General features: G+C 59.6%; 1 protein-coding gene across 3 annotated transcripts; it reads right to left on the minus strand.

Annotated features, from left to right (window-relative positions):
* Positions 1–1,021: 1,021 nt before the first annotated feature.
* EGFL7 (EGF like domain multiple 7) lies at positions 1,022–16,952 on the minus strand. Of its 3 annotated transcripts, XM_061476558.1 has the most exons (10): positions 16,775–16,839; positions 12,579–12,647; positions 7,561–7,744; positions 6,257–6,376; positions 6,013–6,125; positions 5,109–5,204; positions 3,899–4,063; positions 3,040–3,104; positions 2,599–2,761; positions 1,022–1,308 (listed from the first exon to the last, which is right to left on the minus strand). In XM_061476558.1, the coding sequence occupies exons 3-10, from the start codon at positions 7,638–7,640 to the stop codon at positions 1,286–1,288; spliced, it is 825 nt and encodes a 274-aa protein (XP_061332542.1). In that variant the 5' UTR covers positions 7,641–7,744; positions 12,579–12,647; positions 16,775–16,839; the 3' UTR covers positions 1,022–1,285. The 3 variants fall into 3 exon arrangements, with proteins under 3 accessions (XP_061332542.1, XP_061332540.1, XP_061332541.1); XM_061476556.1 differs by lacking the exon at positions 7,561–7,744 and having other exon boundaries at positions 16,775–16,952; XM_061476557.1 differs by lacking the exons at positions 5,109–5,204; positions 7,561–7,744 and having other exon boundaries at positions 16,775–16,952.
* Between the last annotated feature and the right edge of the window lie 843 nt (positions 16,953–17,795).

Raw genomic sequence — 17,795 nt, forward strand, 5'->3', positions numbered from 1 at the left:
GGAAGGGTGCTGACCCCCTGCTTTGTGCAGGGGGGTTTTGGTGACCGAGGGGTGGTCCCAGTGGGCAGAAGGGCTGATGTGCTGTGCCCCAGCCCCACCCCAAGCCATGGACCAGGAGGGACCTCTCCTGAGGAAGAGGAAGGTGGTGCCTGTGTGGATGGAGCTCTCCTCCAATCCAGGCCCTGGAGGAAGCACCTTCCCTGCCACTCAGGATCCCGCAGCCTCAGTGCAGGCACAGGAGCCTGTGTTTGGGTGCAATCCCTGCAGCTCTGCTCCCGGCAGGAAGGGGAGTGTGGTACCCGGTTGTTCATGTCTGCTCTGCTGTACGTGTCCCCCTGGGCTTGAGCAAACAGTGCTCTGTGTGTGTATGTGTGTGTGTGTGCCATGGGGCTGACAGCTGCTGTTGGGTCTGGGAGAGGCTGGCTCCATCAACAGCCTGTGGTGCCAGTGTAAACACCTCGGTTCCCTGTCCAGGCCTGCAGGGAGCTCTCCCTCCCTCCCTGTCCTCACCACGAGTGGCACAGGCTTGTCCCTGTCTGCTCTGTGCTGGCAATGGGAGTGACACAGGGAAAGGTGTTCTATTAAAACGGGTAAAACCAGCCCCTGTGCCTTCAGGTACAGGTAGAAGCATCGCCCTTGTGTCCCTTTAGGGACAGAGAACAGCGAGCAGGAGCAGGTAAGCTGAGGGCAAGCTGATACTGTGCCAAGAAGTGGCGACCAGGCCACCTCCAGTGCTTGAGGCTGGTCCCAGAGAGCAGAACAGAGGCCGCAGGGATGGGCTCCTACTCCCTGTACCCCACCAGCGATTGGCTGCGCTCATCCCCTGCCGTGGTGCCTGGCTTGGGGCTGTCCCTCTGCACAACCCTTTGTGGCCACAGTCCCCCAACCACAGGACGTGTCCCCCGGTGTGCGGGCAGGAGCAGCTCTGTGCCCCTGGGCAGGCAGCACAACCCGCCCTGTGCCCAGCGTGGTGCTGAGTGAAGGGTGAAGCAGGGCACGGTGCAGCCTCCGGCACAGGCACTCGGGGCACACGGGAAGGGGTTTATTTTCCGCTCTTGCACAGGTAGGGGTGAGATGCTGAGGGTGCAGAGTCCAGTCTGGAAGTAACTGCATGACCTCTGCTGAGGTGAGCTGGGAGAGAGAATGGAGATGCTGCTGGGAAACCAGCCCTCTCCTGCCACCCCGTGCCTTCCTGCAGGTGATGCGGCTTCGTCCCCAGCCTGGGGCTGGACAGCGAGGTCAGGGCTGTGGCTGCGCTCAGCTCGCTCCAGTTCCTCGGTGCTCGCTAGAGTTCATTCTTGCAGGAACCTGGGAAGAGGGGAGACAAGCGGCAGTGGTGTCAGCCGGGGGTGGGTTGGTCTCCTTCCCCACTGCTTCCCACTGCTGCGCTGGGGTCCTTCAGCCTCGGACAAGGCCTGACCTTGTGCCTTTGCTGGTGGTTTAAAAGAGGAAATGGGTTTTATTCCTTACACACATCCCCACTGGGCAGATAATGGGAGTGTGCAGTGGTGCCTCAGCTGCACAAGGCACAGAAAGCGTGGTCCTGAGCTCCATGGGGTGCCCTGCAGGCCCCAGTGCTCGCTGGAGCACTAAGGGACAGTCCTGTGTCCTCCAGGGACTTCCAAGACCAGGAGAGGGACAAAACCAAGTTTTGCTTGCTGGGCCAGGCTTGGCAGAAGTTAATTCCAGGACCTGGGAGTCATCCCTTGGAATACATCCCTGTCGCCCTGTGATAGTGCTCGCATTCCTCGGCTGTCACTAATGGTATGTACGGGGCACTACTGGGAAGCTGGGTGTGCTGGAGCACTCACTGCTTCTGATGATTGCCCCTCCCTGAGGTGGTTAAGTGGCTGTTTGCTGCCACTTGCTCTTCAAACAGGTTCTTTGAGGTCTTTTCTAGCTAAGCCATTACCGCAGGCAGTGACCTGGGACGGCTCTGCCCTGAAACGGTTTCCCCTCAAGTCTTTGCGAGCACCGGGCCTGGTTTCTGGGCTTGTTTGACTGCAGTTAATGTGCCTGTTGAAACAGTGGCCAAAGCAAAGCTGCAGAGAGCTCTGCGCGCACCTCGGGGCCATGCGGGGATGGGCAAGACCCACGACAGCTCTCACCAGGGGCTCTTCTTCAGAGTCTGCTACTCGGGGACCCTCCCTGGTCCATGGACTTCAAAGGGAAACATCTGAACCTTCCCAGGCTCGTAAATCTGCCTCCTTCTGCGCTCCCTGACCCTTCCTGATGGACTTGGGGGCTGCTCATTTCCTCAGAGCTGGGGTTCCTCTCCTAAGGGCTGAGTTAGAGCAGCACAAGGAGGGAACAGCCGCCCCATCTGGGATGCGACCACTGCTTCTGCCCCAGAGCTGCCTTCCCACATGCCAGCCTTGGGGCTGCCGACTGCTATGAGGGCAGTCAGATGGTGCAGCCACAGAACCAGCTCTGCAATGGAGCTAATGGGCTGCTTGTGTTCATCTGCTATTAATTACAGGCTGCTGAGCTTAGGGAGACATTGAGTGGCACATGTGTTCCTGATGGCGCTGGCCCACATCGGCTCCCCGGGGCCGGGGTGGAGCAGTGAGATGCTCCAGCCCTGCTCCAGGCACTCACACGTCTCCAGGCGCTCCTCAAGGAAGGAGATCTGCTCGCTCAGGGACTCGATCCTGTCCAGCTGCTGCAGGGAGTGGGACAAGCGGCTGATGGGGTCTGCGCCGACGTCCTCGGGCACGGAAGGCATGAGGTTGTGGAAGGGGGCCAGCACCAACTGCAGCTTCTGTGGGGAGAAGGGAGGCCCTGAGCGTGTGCCCGTGGGGTGCAGCACCCACCAAACCACTCAGGAGCTTCGGTTGTGGTCAAAGGGCTGTGGGGCTGGAACCCCTGGAGCGCAGGGGGGATCCTGCAGCATCTGAGCCCAGGAGGAAGTTATAAATAGAGCCAGGATGGAGGGAAACCCTGGCTGCAGCAATCCGGGGGGGAGCAGGCTGAGTATGGCCTCGAGCTGCTCCGGGGTGGTAAGGACATGGCAGGGAGGGTCCATGCTGCAGGTTTTACCTGCTCCAGCGCTTCCACTCTGCTCCTCAGCTCTTTCAGTTCTTCCTTCACTTCACTGGGGGGACCTGAGAAAGGGACCAGGAGAAGCTCAGTGAGTTAATGCCCATTGCCTGCAGTGAAGGGGAACGTGCTGGGCAGAGAATGCGCTGCAGAGCTCAGGCCAAGCTCTGGTGCCTTCCACTCCCCCTGTACTGAGCCCCTGGCATCAGTCCCTGGAGCATCATTTGGATGCACCGCCTGCTCCAAGCACTGATCCAGGCCTGCTGCTCCCAGGCACAAGCCTCTGCTTGCTGCTGGGTACCTGCAACAAAGCGGGAAGTTTTCAGGCAATGGGGTGATGCTTAAAGGGCAGGACGTGGTGAAGCCCGGCCTTCCGTGCCTGCGTCAGAGCGGTCAGCACCAGGGTCTGCCCTGCGCGGGGGACACAGGCGGGCGGCTCGTGGGAGCCCTGCAGACGTGCCCTGCTCTCCTGGCGTGCGCTGCCTGTGCTGGCCCCGGCGCATTATTACTCACGGTACGAGTTTGAAGTGTCACAGCGCGTACCAAAAGTAATAATGGGCCGTCACCAGCGGCGCCGCTGCTCCTCGCGCTGCGGGCTCCCTGCGGGAGGGATGGTGACGATGATGATGGTGATGATGGTGATGGAAGGAACAGCCGCATCCGGGGCACCACAGCCCATGGCCAGGCTCCGTCAGCCTTGCAGAGAGGCAGAGGCTGGGTGTGTGTGCAGGGAGGTTGGTTGGCTGGCAGAGGTCACCAAGAATAAAGCTGAGGGGCTCTGGCTGCCGTCCCCTCTCCTGCTCCAGCCGCCCTGGGGTGCGGGGTGTTAATCCCAGCTCCCACTGAAGGGGGACGTTACCTGCGTGGCTGAAGGCTCCTGGCTCCGGCGCTGGCACCAGGGGCTGGCAGCTCTTGCGGTCAGCAGTGAGGCTGAAGCCGTCCCGGCAGGCGCACTGGAAGCTCCCGGCTGTGTTGAGGCAGAGTTGGCTGCACCCATGGCTCTGCCCGGCGCATTCATCCACGTCTGAAACCAGAGGTGCGGCTCAGGGCGCTGCTGGGTGTGAGGGCTCAGCCATGCACAGGGTTGGGGACGCAGTGGGACAGACTGAGCTGGTGCTGGGTGCACCTCTGGGTGCTCTCAGCACTGCAGGGGCTGAGCGCAAGCCCCCCAAAACCCGGGGCAGCCTTTCCCCCTGCCCCAGGCTGGGGTAAACCTGCACTAACCCCAGTGGGACCCTCTGCCCTCAAAAGAGCCCAACCCGGGAGCTGTACCCGAGGCCCCAGCCCTGTGCCGGCAGCGCTCGGCTCTCATTTACGGCCGGGGTTTTGGCTGCAGGCGCCGTGGCGAGGAGCGGTGTGCGCAGAGCCCATGGCCGCTCCTCGCACGGGGCAGTTCCTGAAGCTGTTCCCACAGCGCAAGGGGAGCTGAGCCTCTTCCCACGCCCGGAGAAGCTGTTTTAGGCACTGGGAAAATGCTTCCCCCCCCGCCCCGCGCTGGAGCCGGGGCTGTCAGCGCCGAGCTCAGCCCAGCGTGCTCAATGCTGCCCATTCCCCGTCTCCTGGTGAGGAGCAGGGGCTGCCCTGGAGCTGGGTGCCTGCCGCTCCTCGGGCCCCCTTCCCCTCCACCCGGGGTGTTTTCAGTTCACAGGTTTGGTGTCTGCACCCAAGTGGGGTTTACGACGCCTGGGAGATGGGTGGCGACAAACACACGTCTCAGGCCTCCCCCCAGCGCCAGGGCTGCTCGGCAGAACCACGGCGGAGCCTGGGCTCGCACGGACCCCGCGCAGAGCCGCGCTGGGTGCCGGGGGTGACGCACGGGGGCTGGGAGCCCTGGGGCAGCCAGAGGGAGGTCAGGGCTCCCCTGGGAGCTGAGCTTCCCACCCCTTCCTGGCCAGAGCACCCAGCGCCACTGCCCTGGAGCAGGATGTGGTGTGCGGAGGGGTCACACCCTGGTTCCCGCTGTGCTCTGAGCACCAGGCACGTGCTGGTCCCTGTCCCGCACCAAGGGCTGGGAGCTGAGGGCCTCTGGAGCCCCACGGCCACCTTGGTGCCCCCAGCCCAGCCCGTACCTGTCTGGCAGGCTCGTCCCGTCCAGCCGGGGGGGCAGATGCATCTGTCGGGGAGGGCGCAGGTGCCGCCGTGCTGGCACGGCCCCGAGCACAGAGCTGAGGGACAGAAAACAACCGCAGCATCACCGACAGCACCCACCAGCCCCTGAGTCCAGCCTGGCCTTGAGCACTGCCACGGATGGGGCAGCCACAGCTTCTCTGGGCACCCTGTGCCAGCGCCTCAGCACCCTCACAGGGAAGAGCTTCTGCCTAAGAGCTCATCTCAGCCTCCCCTCGGGCAGGTTCAAGCCATTCCCCTTGTCCCAAGCCCCTCTCCAGCTTTCCTGCAGCCCCTTTAGGCACTGGAGCTGCTCTAAGGTCTCCCCTTCAGGAGCCTTCTCTTCTTCAGGCTGAATCACCCAGCACGCTCAGCCTGGCTCCATAGGAGAGCTGAATAAACAGAATAGAATGAACAGGACCTTGGGATGCAGCCTGGAGAAGGGCCAAAGCACCTGCAGGCAGCACAGCAGGAGGGAGGATGGCTGATAGGCATGGGCTGGGGATGGACTATCTGCTGATGCGTTCTGCATCTGTTTTGTGCCTCCTGAAAGCATTTCTATTCCATTACTGCTGATTTGTATGGAAAGGACTTACTCATTTTATTTATCCTCTGGTAGAAAGGTAGTAAGTGATCCCAAAGGAAAAATGCCTGCGAGGCAGCAGGGGAAGGCAGGGAGTTAATCAGAAATTGAACAGCGTCTGGTTGTGATGCCAGAAATGTAAATGCTTCCCTACAGAGACGCTCTACCTGAGGGGCAACGCTGGTAACCGAGGGAGGACCGCATCCAGGGCCATGAGCTGCCTGGCCCATGGGGCCTGAGGTAAGGATGAGCACAGGCAGCGGGGTGGCACAGCAGCATCTTACCTCTGTTGCAGCCGAGTGCGTGTCCATCAGCTCTGCTCCAGCCGGGACAGCACGAGGCCACGGGCTGGGGCAGCTGCCTGTACACCTGCCGGTAGGCAACCCTGTAGATGGTCCTGCAAGGCAAGGATAGGGCTGAGCATCTCCCCCAAGCACCCATTCCCAGGGGCTGGGAGCCCCTTCCCCACGGATCGGGGCAGGATTCCCCCGTCCAGGCTGGGGTCCGTGGTGCGGGCAGCATCCTCACCTGTACGTGCTGCAGAGGTGGCCCTGGCAGGTGGTGAGGTAGGGCTGGTACACGGGCTGCACGTGGGACTCGGTGGAGGCAACGGCGCGGCTCCGTGGCCCCGTGGCGCAGACCCTGCGGCTGAGCAGAGCGGATGGGTCAGGCCCAGCGCACCCCTCCTGAGCTCACAGCATCCCCTCCTCTCTGAGCACCGTGGGCATGGCAGGGCCCGAGCCCCCAGGGACCGGGAGGGCACCTCAGGCTTCAACCCTTGGGGGTGCTCAGGCTCTTCCTCCCCTCGGACCCATCCCAGGGGAGCCGCTGGAGCCGGGATCTAGGGGGGATCTACGCAGAGCAGTTCTTCCACCCATCGCCTCCCTGCCCCTGAAATCACTCACTTTAGGGGAGGACTTTTCCTTTGAGACTTTTGCATTCCACAAATGTGCTCACCAGGAGATGATTTCACAGGGAGGGTCAGGCCCACCGAGGAAAAGTAGAGGCCAAAGAGAAGTCTCCCTGAGGTAACGGTGATCTGCTCAAAACTGCCCCCAGGTTCACAGCCAAAGGGGTCTTGGTTATAATTCCCTTTTTCCAGCATTTCCCAGCCCCGGCAGCTCAGTCCTGCTGAGGAGCTTCTCTGCTCACCCCAGCCTCCCAGCCCAATTAGAGACAAATAAAAGCCTGGGAATTAGCATGGCCATCAGATGGCTTCTATTAACTCCAAAAGCTCCCCCCAGCCTCACTGTTGATGCTATAGAAGATGCAGGTTTTAAATGGCAATTGTTTGTTTGCAGATGGAGGATAAAGCTCCAGCTCAGGCTGTGCTTCAGCCACCACCAGAATGGAAAAGGCTTAACGCCAGAGGAGAGGGTTTCAGTGCAGAACCAAGCTCTGCAGACAACGAGCTGTGTCTGGGGTGGGCGTTGAGTTCCTGCTCCTTTTGGGCTGGGATGAAACCAGGCTCTGGGTTCCTTCTGACCTGGTGGGAATGGAGCTGGGCCTGCCCAGCTGTGCTGCGATCCAGGGCACTGAACTGGACCCCTGGCCCAGGAAGGGGAATCACTGGAGCTGCCAGCACCATGCTCACAGAACCATGCACCACAGTGAGCAACAACCCACAGGGGCGTTCTGTGCCTGGACTGGGCATCCCCTGAGAGCTGGAATGCTGCATCCTCCCCGATGGTTTGTTTGCAAGGCGATAGGTGTGACGAGGTTGCAGGGGTATTTCTGTACAAGGATGCGCTTGAAAGAGGCAATAACAACTCATGGACAGCTCAGGGCCTGATGGGGGCACACACGGGAGGTGCAGGCAGAGAGGGGCTTACCCTGCCCGGGCCAGCCCGGCCGCGCCGGCCACGCTGAGGGCGAGGAGGAGTCCGAGGAGGAGGCAGCCGCCTCGGGGCATGTCCCGGTCCTGCCGCCGCGCCCCGGGCTGCGCGGAACCCCCCAGGCTGGCTCCGGTGGGAAGCGCTGGCTCCTACCGCATGTCGGGTCCTTCAGCGGGGATCCCTGCGGAGAGACAAGAGCAGAGTGAGCACGCAGCATCCATCCCACCGGAGACATCCGACGGGGAGCCGCTCGGGGTCAGAGCGATGGCGCCGGGTGGACACAGGAGGGCTGGGGCAGAAGCATGCTTGCTGGCGTCATGTGCCAAAGCACAGGGCCGTTGCCGAGTTGAACCCCAGCGGGTGGGCGCTCCCCCAGGACAAACCCGCTTTGCCCCACGCGTTTAAGCCGTGGCAGTGCCTCACCCTTGGGCACACCAGGCTCAGCACACAGGGGATGCTCTCATGGCACCAGGGGCCATGCTGCTGCTTGTCGGGTGGCAGGGAGGGGACCTGTGCCACATGAAACACGCTGCCAACTCCAGGCAGCGAGGGCAAAACAATGGCCCCTAATTTCTTAATCCATAGAGCATTGTAGAGCTGCGTTTTCCCACCACAACACTGAAATCTGATCTTCTCTTTAAAATACAAGCTCTAGCCAGAGAAAAGTGCTGTGAGGGGCAAATGTACCGTCTGCAGAGCCAGCACTGACCGAGTCACACATAGAGAGGCTTTGATTCTCTAGCAGAGGACACATGAAACAAGGCTGAAGAAGGTCACAATATCCAATTTAAACAGTATCCAGTTTAAACAATACCCAATTTAAACAGTATCCAGTTTAAACAATACCCAATTTAAACAGTATCTAACTTAAACAATACTCTTGGCCTCCGGATGGCAGCAGTTAGAACCCACCTTAAAGATACCCCAGTTAAAGAAAGAATCAATCTTTCTGATTAAACCTTGAGGAAGGAGCGGCTTTACAGGGAGGCCACACAAGACGCATCCTCCGCGACTGGAAATACGGAGAGCTGCACATAAGCTGTATGAAATCCCTCGATGATATGAGGGGGATTAGACTGGAGAGCTGCAGGCTCATTCCCAAACTCTTCTGGGACAATTCCTAACTCCAAGGCACGTTGTTAGGAATAACCATCCCAAACCTGCTGACCCAGCAGTTCCCAAAGCCCTTCTCCTGAGCACTCAGAATCATCTTTTCCTTCATGCAGGTGGAGAAACTGAGGCATGGAGAGGTGCAGAGATAGGCATGGAGAGAAAGCAGCCTTCCTGCCCCCTAATACCACATGCTTTGAGCACGTGTCCATGATGATGGTGCTGAGCAAGGGGGACACTGGCTGAGCTGCCCCTCCCCTCCCTGCTCCATCCCTGAGTGGAGCACACGGCTCTGCCTGGCTGAGCAACAGGCTTTGTGTCACAGCAATTCAACCGGTTTGCTATAAAACACCATCGGACCCTCATCCAGACCCTGAGTTCAGCAGCACTGCAAAAGCTGAGCCTCTGGCTCCAGGACAGGAGGGACAACCACATCCCCACCCCATCCTACAGCCCCGTGAGCTATTCCCATGGAGCACAGCCCAGCAGGGAACTGCTGATGCCCAGACCCACAGTAACCACCCTAGCTTCAAGCCCAGCTTTGAGGCTGTGAGGAGGATTTTGGTGATCCAAAGCCTCCATTCCTCTCCAACACAGCAATAAATTCAGTCTTTAGTGGCTGATCTATGGTACCTCCAGATCAAATCTTGGGTGGCCTGCAGGGAACACAGTGAAGAAACCTCCTTTCTCCCCAGTCTTCCCCAAGACACCCCAGGGCACCGGTGTGCTCCTCACTGCTCGCTCAGCCTCTGTTTCCAGGGCTATCCTGGGACCTTTCCCTCACAGCCCCACATCCCCAGCCCGGTGCTGCTGCTCCAGAAGTCAGCTGCTGCCAACCAACTCCAGCCTCCCACAGGATTCCCGTGCTGCGGGAGTTTCCCTGTGGGCAAGGCAAGAAACGCGGGGCACAAGCCTAAAACAGAGTTTGTTTCACTCAAGAGCAGCGCTGCCCCACCACGAGCGGTCAGAGCATCCCTCCGGGTCCCACAGCGGCTCTCATAGCAGGAGTTGTTCCAAAAGCGGAAAATCTGATACTCTCCACTCGATTTGTAACGAGTTGATGAAAATCAGCCTCTTTAAAGCCGCGGAGGATGCCCCAGCCTCTTGCCACCACCTATTCTAATCCTCCTCTTTCAAAGCACAAAAGGAAAAGCTTTTCATGCTCAAGAAGGATAGAGAGTTTTGTCGTTCTGTCACTGCCTTTCTAAGTCACTCGAATGAAGAGGTGAAGCCTCGTGCTCTGGCAAGTGAAGCCGTGTGGGTGCATCTGAGCTTCTGCTGTTTCAGGGGCGCTGCCCCGATGAGTTTGGAGCCCTTCACAGCCAGAAACATTCCCATAACTCTCCCAAGCCTGCTCTTGCCACAGCAACCACGGGAAAATCCAGCCCAGCGAGTGGGTTTGTCCAGCTCTGCCCATGAAACCAAGGCTAAACCCCAGCTGATGCAGCAGCAGGAATCAGGGTCTGCCTGCAAAGTGGAGCAAGAGAACCCAGTCCCTCAGGAGGATGAAATCATCCCTATGGGAACGCCACAGCTGCACCTTTCCAAGCCTCCTGGCCTGGTTCTGCAGGTGAAACCGCTGCTCCTAACTGCGTGTGGACCTGCCCTGAGAGCCAACCCCCCCCCCCCCCCCCGGAGGGGGATTTTCCCTGCTGCACGCCTCCCGCTGCTCTCTGTGCTGGCTGGGATGCGGGTGCAGGATGGAGCGAGGAGGGGACTCTGCAGCGGGGCGCAGGACACGGGTATCCCGGGGGGGCTGCAGGGATCAGGGTATCCCGGGGGGGGGGGCTGCAGGGATCAGGGTATCCCGGGGGGGGGCTGCAGGGATCAGGGTATCCCGGGGGGGGGCTGCAGGGATCAGGGTATCCCGGGGGGCCTGCAGGGATCAGGGTATCCCGGGGGGTGTGGAGAGTGCAGGACGCGGGTGCCCGGGGGTGGATGCAGGGATGGGGGTACCCCGGATACCGCGGCCCCGTCGCGGGGCTGTTCCCCTCTTCCCGAGCAGACCGAACCCGGTCTCCAGGCGCTGCCCCCCCACCCCCCCGGCCGGGCGGGCTCTTCCCGCAGCCCCGCCGCAGCCCCCCCCTCCCCTCCCCTCCCGCGCTGCCGCAGCGAGTCCCAGTCCCGGTCCCGCTCCGCCAAACGCCGCCCCGCGCCCGTCCCGTCCCGTCCCTCCCCGCCGGAGGATGCGGCCGCCGGGACTCACCGGTGCCGGAGCCGGAGTCACCGCCGCGCCGCGGCCCCCGCGCGTTTCCTGCCCCGGCCCGAGCCGGTCCCTCCGCCCCGGCCCAATGAGCTCAGGCGGGAGGAAAACGGAGCCTCCGGCCGGGGGGAAGCGCCGGGGCCCGGGGAGCCTCCGCCTGCCCCCGCCCCGCCGGCCCCGACAGCCGCCACCTGCCCCCGGCGGGGAGCAGGGACCCGGGGACACGGCGGGACCCCCGGGAAGCTTGGTCCTTTGGGGGGGGCAGGGACAAAGCGGGATCCCCTCCGGGGGAGCCTGGCACTGGTGCTGTGCCCCGTGTGCTGCCGCTGCGGAGCTTATCCCGATGGAGATGGGGGTTATGGGGGAGCCCGGTCCCTGCACTGATCCGGAGCCTCACCTGCGGAGTCCTTAGAGCAGGCTGAGCCCCACAGCCTCTGCCTGCCCCACACTGTGGGGACACGAGGTTCCTCCCCCGCAGAGCAGCTCGCTTGGGTGGGCTGGGGATTAATGGCAAGAGAGGGAGATCCCAGCACAGCCCCTGGCCCAGGGTGAAATGGTCCCTCTCCAGCGGCCAGAGTGAATTCGTTTCTCTTTGCTGAAAACCGCTATAGCTGGGTCTGCACCCCCAGGAGGACAGATAATTCCAAGAGGAGACATCACCCTTCCCTAGGTTAGAGACCTAACACCGCCCTGGTCCACACACAGCCCCCCATGCCCCGTTAATCCCCCTGAGCTCATTACAACAGCAAAGTCCTCCGGGAGCAGGCGATGAAGTGCCAGGACAGGGAGGCTGGTTCCCAGCAAGCCCCCAGGGATGCTGAAAGGATTCCTTGGGCGTTATCAAAGCAAACTGTGCAGCTCGGGTTGTGCCAAGCTGCCACTTGTTTTGTCTGCAGCTTGCTCTGGGAAATGAGAGCCAGAGGATTATTGTTTCTGCAGTGGCTCAGGCGCCTGCCCATGCACAGACCCAGCCTCGGGGATGGCAGGGGGCTGCTGAGCAGATGAATGGCAGGATACAGCCCCCGGGAATATTTGTTCCCATTACGCTTTGCAATTATATTTTGAAAGCGTGTAGGCATGTAAAGGAAATATTTACCGGTTACACAATGGCTCCAAAGGAGCAACCGGGACCTGGCCCATCCCTCCTATTTCCTCAAGGTTACGCTGAGGCTGTTGATTGAGCTGGAGCTGCACCTTCCAGGGAAGCTGATGGGTGCTCGATGTGTGGGGTGCTGGATGGACCCGTGTACACAGAGTATAAACTGCTTTGGTGAGCTGCTCCCTGAGGAAGGGAGCGGGATCAGCGCTAGAATGTGCTGGGGAAGGTGGAGCTCCAGAAGCACATGGAGATGGGATCCCCCAGCAGCACAGGAAAGGCTTCTGGTGCTGGTGGAAGCGCAGCTCCACGTCCCACAGCATCTCAGAGGGCACAAGTGGGTTTGCTCCCTCTCTGGATCCAGCCCACCTCTAGGGAATGTTTTCAGCTCAATCTCACGAGCACAAAGCCCAGGCAACTTTTCCCCAGAGCCTTGAGAGGTTGGCAATTACCTCATTGCACAGAGTGTGATTGTGTTCTGTGCTGCATGGGGGAGATGATGCTCAACTCGCCTAATAACTGCAAAGTGCACTTGGAAACCAATGGAAAGCTTTTGTCTGACCACACTGAAAGCACAGGATTAGATCTCGCAGACAAGGCACTCACCTCATCCGCTGTGCTCCATCATTTGTCCTGGGCACGGGTCCTTTCCTTATGGAGCATCTTGGTTTCTTACTGTGTGAACAGAAAACGGTGTTACGCTCCCCTGGTCATGCAGGCAGAGATCAGTGACCAGCCCCTGCCCACAGTGAGGGGCCCCCCGGATGCTCCCCAATGCCCTTGTGGGGTGGGGTGGAGGATGAAAGCAGGATCGTGGCCACAAGGTTCTTGTGTCTGGCACTGAGCCCACTGCACAAACCCTCACTGGTGCATGGGTCAGCACTGTAGTGCCGGTGGTAGGGCCCGGGGACACCGTCCCTTCCCTGCCGCACAGGGCAGGATGCACTGCGGGTGTATAGGAGCATCCTCCTCTCTCTCACACGAGCTTGCAATGGAGGTCACACTAAGGCTGGGATTTTCCAGGAACCCAAGGAAACGGGATGCCCCGTTCCTGCTGACACTGTCCCGGGTGTATACAAGTTCCCCACTGCCCAGGTGACCCTTGCACGAGTGTCAAGTCGATGGTGAGAAGGGGGTGGACTCACCCCCAGCACCCCTCATGCACTCATCTTTCAGCTCCTTGCGGGACACTGACACCCATCACAGGACTAAGCACATCGCCTTTCGGGGTCCCCATTAGAGCCTCCTCAGCCATCAGGCAATTGTTCCCCAAATGCATCGCAGCATCTCCACACTGCAAGTACTTTAATCACAAAATGTTTGCTTTTCAGTTCCGTTTACTGGGTCAAGCCTTTGCTCAAGCAAGTGCCTGTGCCAGCTGCTTAAGGACGGCATATAGCCCGTTAAAAGAGCATTTAATCCTCCTAAGGAGGGTTCAATGTCTTATATGCTAATATCCATGGTGGTGGGAGGAAATCCCCCAGGACACAGCCTGGCAAAGCTCCCCTGGAAGCAGAGGGGTTGCACCAGTGCAGGGGGGGAGGATCAGGCCTGTTGGCTCTGTCAGTACCGGTGTGATGGGTGTCTGACAGCGGCAGTCACAGGCTTTGGCTCCTGCCAGCGAGTGTCTGAATGTGAAGTCCTCGCTGGGCTGGAGCCTTCCCATGTTTCCTGCAGCGCTCCCCCCTTGCACACCAGAAGCGTGCTCCCACGGTATCTCATATTCATGCTTGTCTCCAAGCCAAGAGTGAAATATTTCTGCCCATCCTCCCTCTTTGATTTAGCAATGTCAAAAGCTCCTTGTCTCCCACTGCTTTTACCACCAATGTGAGCTCTGAGGCTTGCTGAGCGCTGGCCAAGGCACGGGGCTGGCTCTGGGTGAGGGTTTCACCCACCTCCCCATTCCCTAGAGCCCATGAGGGGGCTGGAACTCAACTTTGGTCTGGTTTTGTAGGCATGAGAAAGGAATGATTAACAGAGGAGAATTAATGGGAGATCAGTGCTCAGGTCCCACATCAGGAGCCCTCTCTTCAGGGAGGAGTGCTCACAGCCCATGGCAGCAAACGGGACGTGCCCGAGCACACGAGTGCTTCCCCAAGCTGGGGCCGTGTCTGCAGCGGTGGCAGATGGAGACAGACGGATGGGGACAGACAGAAGAGTGACACATATACAGATGCAAAGCTGTGCCGCTGCTTCCAGCCACGGCTGCCCCCATCCCTGCTGTGTACAATGGGCTCTCGCTGGCCTCTGCAGGAGGCTTGCACAGAGCTGGAAGCACTTGCTAAAGCAATAGGAATTTGTGGTGCTTCTGAAGAGAGGGGGAATGGCTTTTCCTGGGCTAGGACAAACTGCTCTTCATAAGGCTCTTTGTAAACTTGATGCTTATGTGTAGGCTTTGGAGCAGCCCGCTCTGCAGAGCTCCGTGAGGAAAATGACCTCCCGCTACTCCATTACGCCCCATATTGTTCTGGGTTGCGTCAGCTGCAGACCAGTCATCTCAGTGGAAATCTAGAGGAGCCCACTGATGTCAGTGGGATCAAAGCAGGTCAAACCAAGAGGAGTACTTGGCCCATAGGGCTCGCTCTGTCGTCACCACTTGCCCAGAGCTATGCATAATCGTGACCGAGATTTGAGTCCCACAAAGGGACTCTTTTTGCCTGAGTAAGAACTTTGCAAGCATTAAGCGTCTTGAGGACATCATAACTTAAGGCGACCATAGAGACATAGACATAGAGCTGCAGCTGTGCAACACTGAATGTATGAACAGGGCAATGCCCTGTAGCCACGTTTATTCTCCCTTCTGTGCACACAGATGAGTTCCTATCTACATTTAGAGGAGGCAGCGATGGCTGCCGTGTGAAAGCTGGGAAATGATTCATCTCACCCAGGAATAAACTGAATTCTGTGGCTTTCTGTGAAATCTCCCTGGCAAAAGTGGTGTTAGTCAGCAGGGAACGGTCCCCACACTGCTGCTCCCTCTGTGTCCTTCCCTGAGGAGCGTGGTGGGGATTGCAGTGGGCTGCATGCACAGCTCCATCCCTTTACCGCAGCCATCGCAGCGAGCAGCTCAGGAGAGCGATTTGCACAGGGCTGGGATTTGCTCTGATTTTCCTTCTCTATCAGGAGAAAGCTCCAGAAACCTGCACTAATTGGAGCTGCTCCACAGCCACCTCCCCAGCTACGGCCACGACAGGAACCCAAGCAAGGACAGAGTGAAACCACACTTGTGACCACCCTGTTCTGCTGCAGAGACCCTTTCCTTAGTTAAAAGCTCAGCCTCCCCCCGCGTTCCTCCCTTCTGCTGCTGCTGGGACCGAGTCGGGGTCGTGCGCTCTCATTTGCTGAGGTTTGTAAATCTGTCTCCCCTGAGCAGCCCCATCTGCAGCAGCAGAGGCTGGGAAATGGCTCAGGCGAGCCTGCGGCCCGTGTTCAATTTCTCTTCCTTACCTCTCGGGAAGCTTGTGCTGAGCTGGTGGCTTCACAGCATGGAGGGGACTGACTCAATCGGCAGAATGAATGCTGGGTCACAGGGAAGAGCATTCAGAACGTGCCAGGGCAGACTCTGTGTTTGCTGCTGTTACCCAGAGCAGAGACAGCTCAGGGTCCAGCCACTGCATCTGGGCATCTGTCTCTCCCAGCTTCCCAAGCAGCGGCAGAGCTTCCCAATCTGTTTGTAAATCACTTTTACTGCTGACAAAGCCGTGTTATTTCTTATGTTTGATTCTCTGCCCAGGGAATTGATTTGGTGGATGTTAGACCCTGGGAAGAAGTACGCTGGGTTATTTCTACCGAGACCCATACACCGCTGTGGTCCTACTCTGTGCAGCCAGACATGCCTGGGCATCCCAGCTGCTGCTGTCCATGGCCAGCCTTTTATCCCTCAAAACCCCAGATCCTGGACTGAAAGCCTCTTGCCTGCACTGTGCAATGACACAGACCAGGACGGCAGGACCCACAGGTGGCTGAAAGCAGAGAGCAGGCTTACAGTCCCATGGCTGTGAATGTGAGAGGCTTTGCCCAGCTCCTGGCACGCACGGGCACACTCTAAGCTTGGCCATTAGCCAGGGTGAGCACAGGTCTGCGTGACAGCAGCGATGGTCCCTGCCCGCAGCACCGTGTCCTGCCTGCAGCACCGCATCCTGCCTGCATCCTGCCCGCATCCAGGGGCTGAACTCTGTTGCAGAGCAACCTGAAATCAGCAGCATCGCGGCTTCGGGTCCTGCCGTGTGGAGGGGAGAGCACAGGCAGGGGAGCGCAGGCAGGAGGACGAACAACGTGGTGTTGCACCAGAGATTTCAGACAGATGGAAAAAGAATGAGTTACGGAAAGAAAAGGGATTTGCTCAGAATTTCCAGCTATCTCACAGGTATTTTGCAAGTGTTTGCCGCTTTCCTCTACACGCACAGAGGTGAAAACGACCCCCTGAGTTCTCCACTCCTGGAAAGCAGCCTGAGGGCCAGGGGACTGTTAACCTAAGCGCCGCAGGCTGGGCTCTGCTCTGAGCAAACCACCGCTGGAGACGCTCCTCGGCTCAGCACGTGCGAGGCTCGCACAGCCTCAGCCGAAGGATGCTCGAAAGCCCCTTTTGCTTCAGCAGCCCTTTGCCACTGCTGTGTGTTCAGCCGGCTCCCCGGGCTCCTAATGTTGTACCTGCCTGAGCAGGGGCAAAATCCCACTCAGAGCCCTGGTGAGGACACACTCCCACTGCCCCCAGCACCAGCCGCCCATCCCATCCCGTCCCATCCCGTCCCACCCCATCCACCCCGTCCCCGCTGCGGTGATGGCCGCGGCTCGTTGGGTACCTGCGGGGTGCCGCCATCGCCCGCTGTGCCGGGATCAGCCCCGCTGCCACCGCCGCGCTTCCCGGTGCCTCCCGGCGGCCGTCCCTGCCCGGCTGCCCCGGGTGCGGCGGGCCTGGGCAGCCGCCTCGTGCCATGGCCACGCACAGGCAGGAGGTGGCTGCCGAGGTGGGAAAGGGCGGCTTTTTATGCTTTTCTTCCTGTATAAATCAGGCCGGGGATGGACAATCCCAGACAGGACTTCCTGTGTGTGTTGTGCTCTGATAACGGGCGCCGCGAGGAGAACAAACACGGCCGGAGGGGGAGAGGGGCCGCGGGGCGGCTCCCCCACACCGTGCCCATGGGGACGGCCACGGCATGGAGAGGAGGCAGCCGTGTGTCCCTGGGGACATCTCCCTCCAGGCCCCCCCGCCCGCCTGCCCCACTGCCGTGGGGCACGTTCTGCAGCCCCACCCCAGGCGCTTCTCCTTCCATGTCAAAGGGTGGATGGGGGCCATTGGGGACCCCCAGGCACGGTAGGGCTGCAGGTATCTTCTCAAGAGGGGCCGTGTTGATGTTAGGCACCAGATCTGGGGTATTTGTGACCCCCTGAAGTTTGGGTCACAGCACAGCGGTCAGCCAGCTTGCTGGGTGGCTTCTCACCCCCATCACACTGTCCCTGCATTGGGAAAGATCAAGGTACATGCAGTTTGGGCCGCTAAACCTGCGGAACATCACCCAGCAGAGGTGGTAGGACATCACCCAGTGCTGGGCAGCAGAGAGATGTGGAGACAACTGCCCCAGTGCCCTGATTTTGAAGGCTATTCTGCTGCAAAGCTGATCGTGATTTCAGGGTTAATATATGTGTATGTGTGCCCTTGGTTCTGGCTGGCCGGAGGGGGAATGGTACACTTCTTAATGGGAATGTGACTGATCCAACCATGCTATGAAGAGAGACATTCTGGAACATGAGGGCTGCGGTGCTCACAACTATTTCTCTGTTCTCTCAGAGGATGCAGTCACAGAATCATGGAGTCTGAAAAAG

The sequence above is a fragment of the Pezoporus flaviventris genome, unplaced genomic scaffold, assembly GCF_033815535.1.
Source record: "Pezoporus flaviventris isolate CSIRO_AGI_PZ_B2104156 unplaced genomic scaffold, CSIRO_AGI_Pfla_v1 ptg000097l, whole genome shotgun sequence".
NCBI classification, from domain to species: Eukaryota; Metazoa; Chordata; class Aves; order Psittaciformes; family Psittacidae; genus Pezoporus; species Pezoporus flaviventris.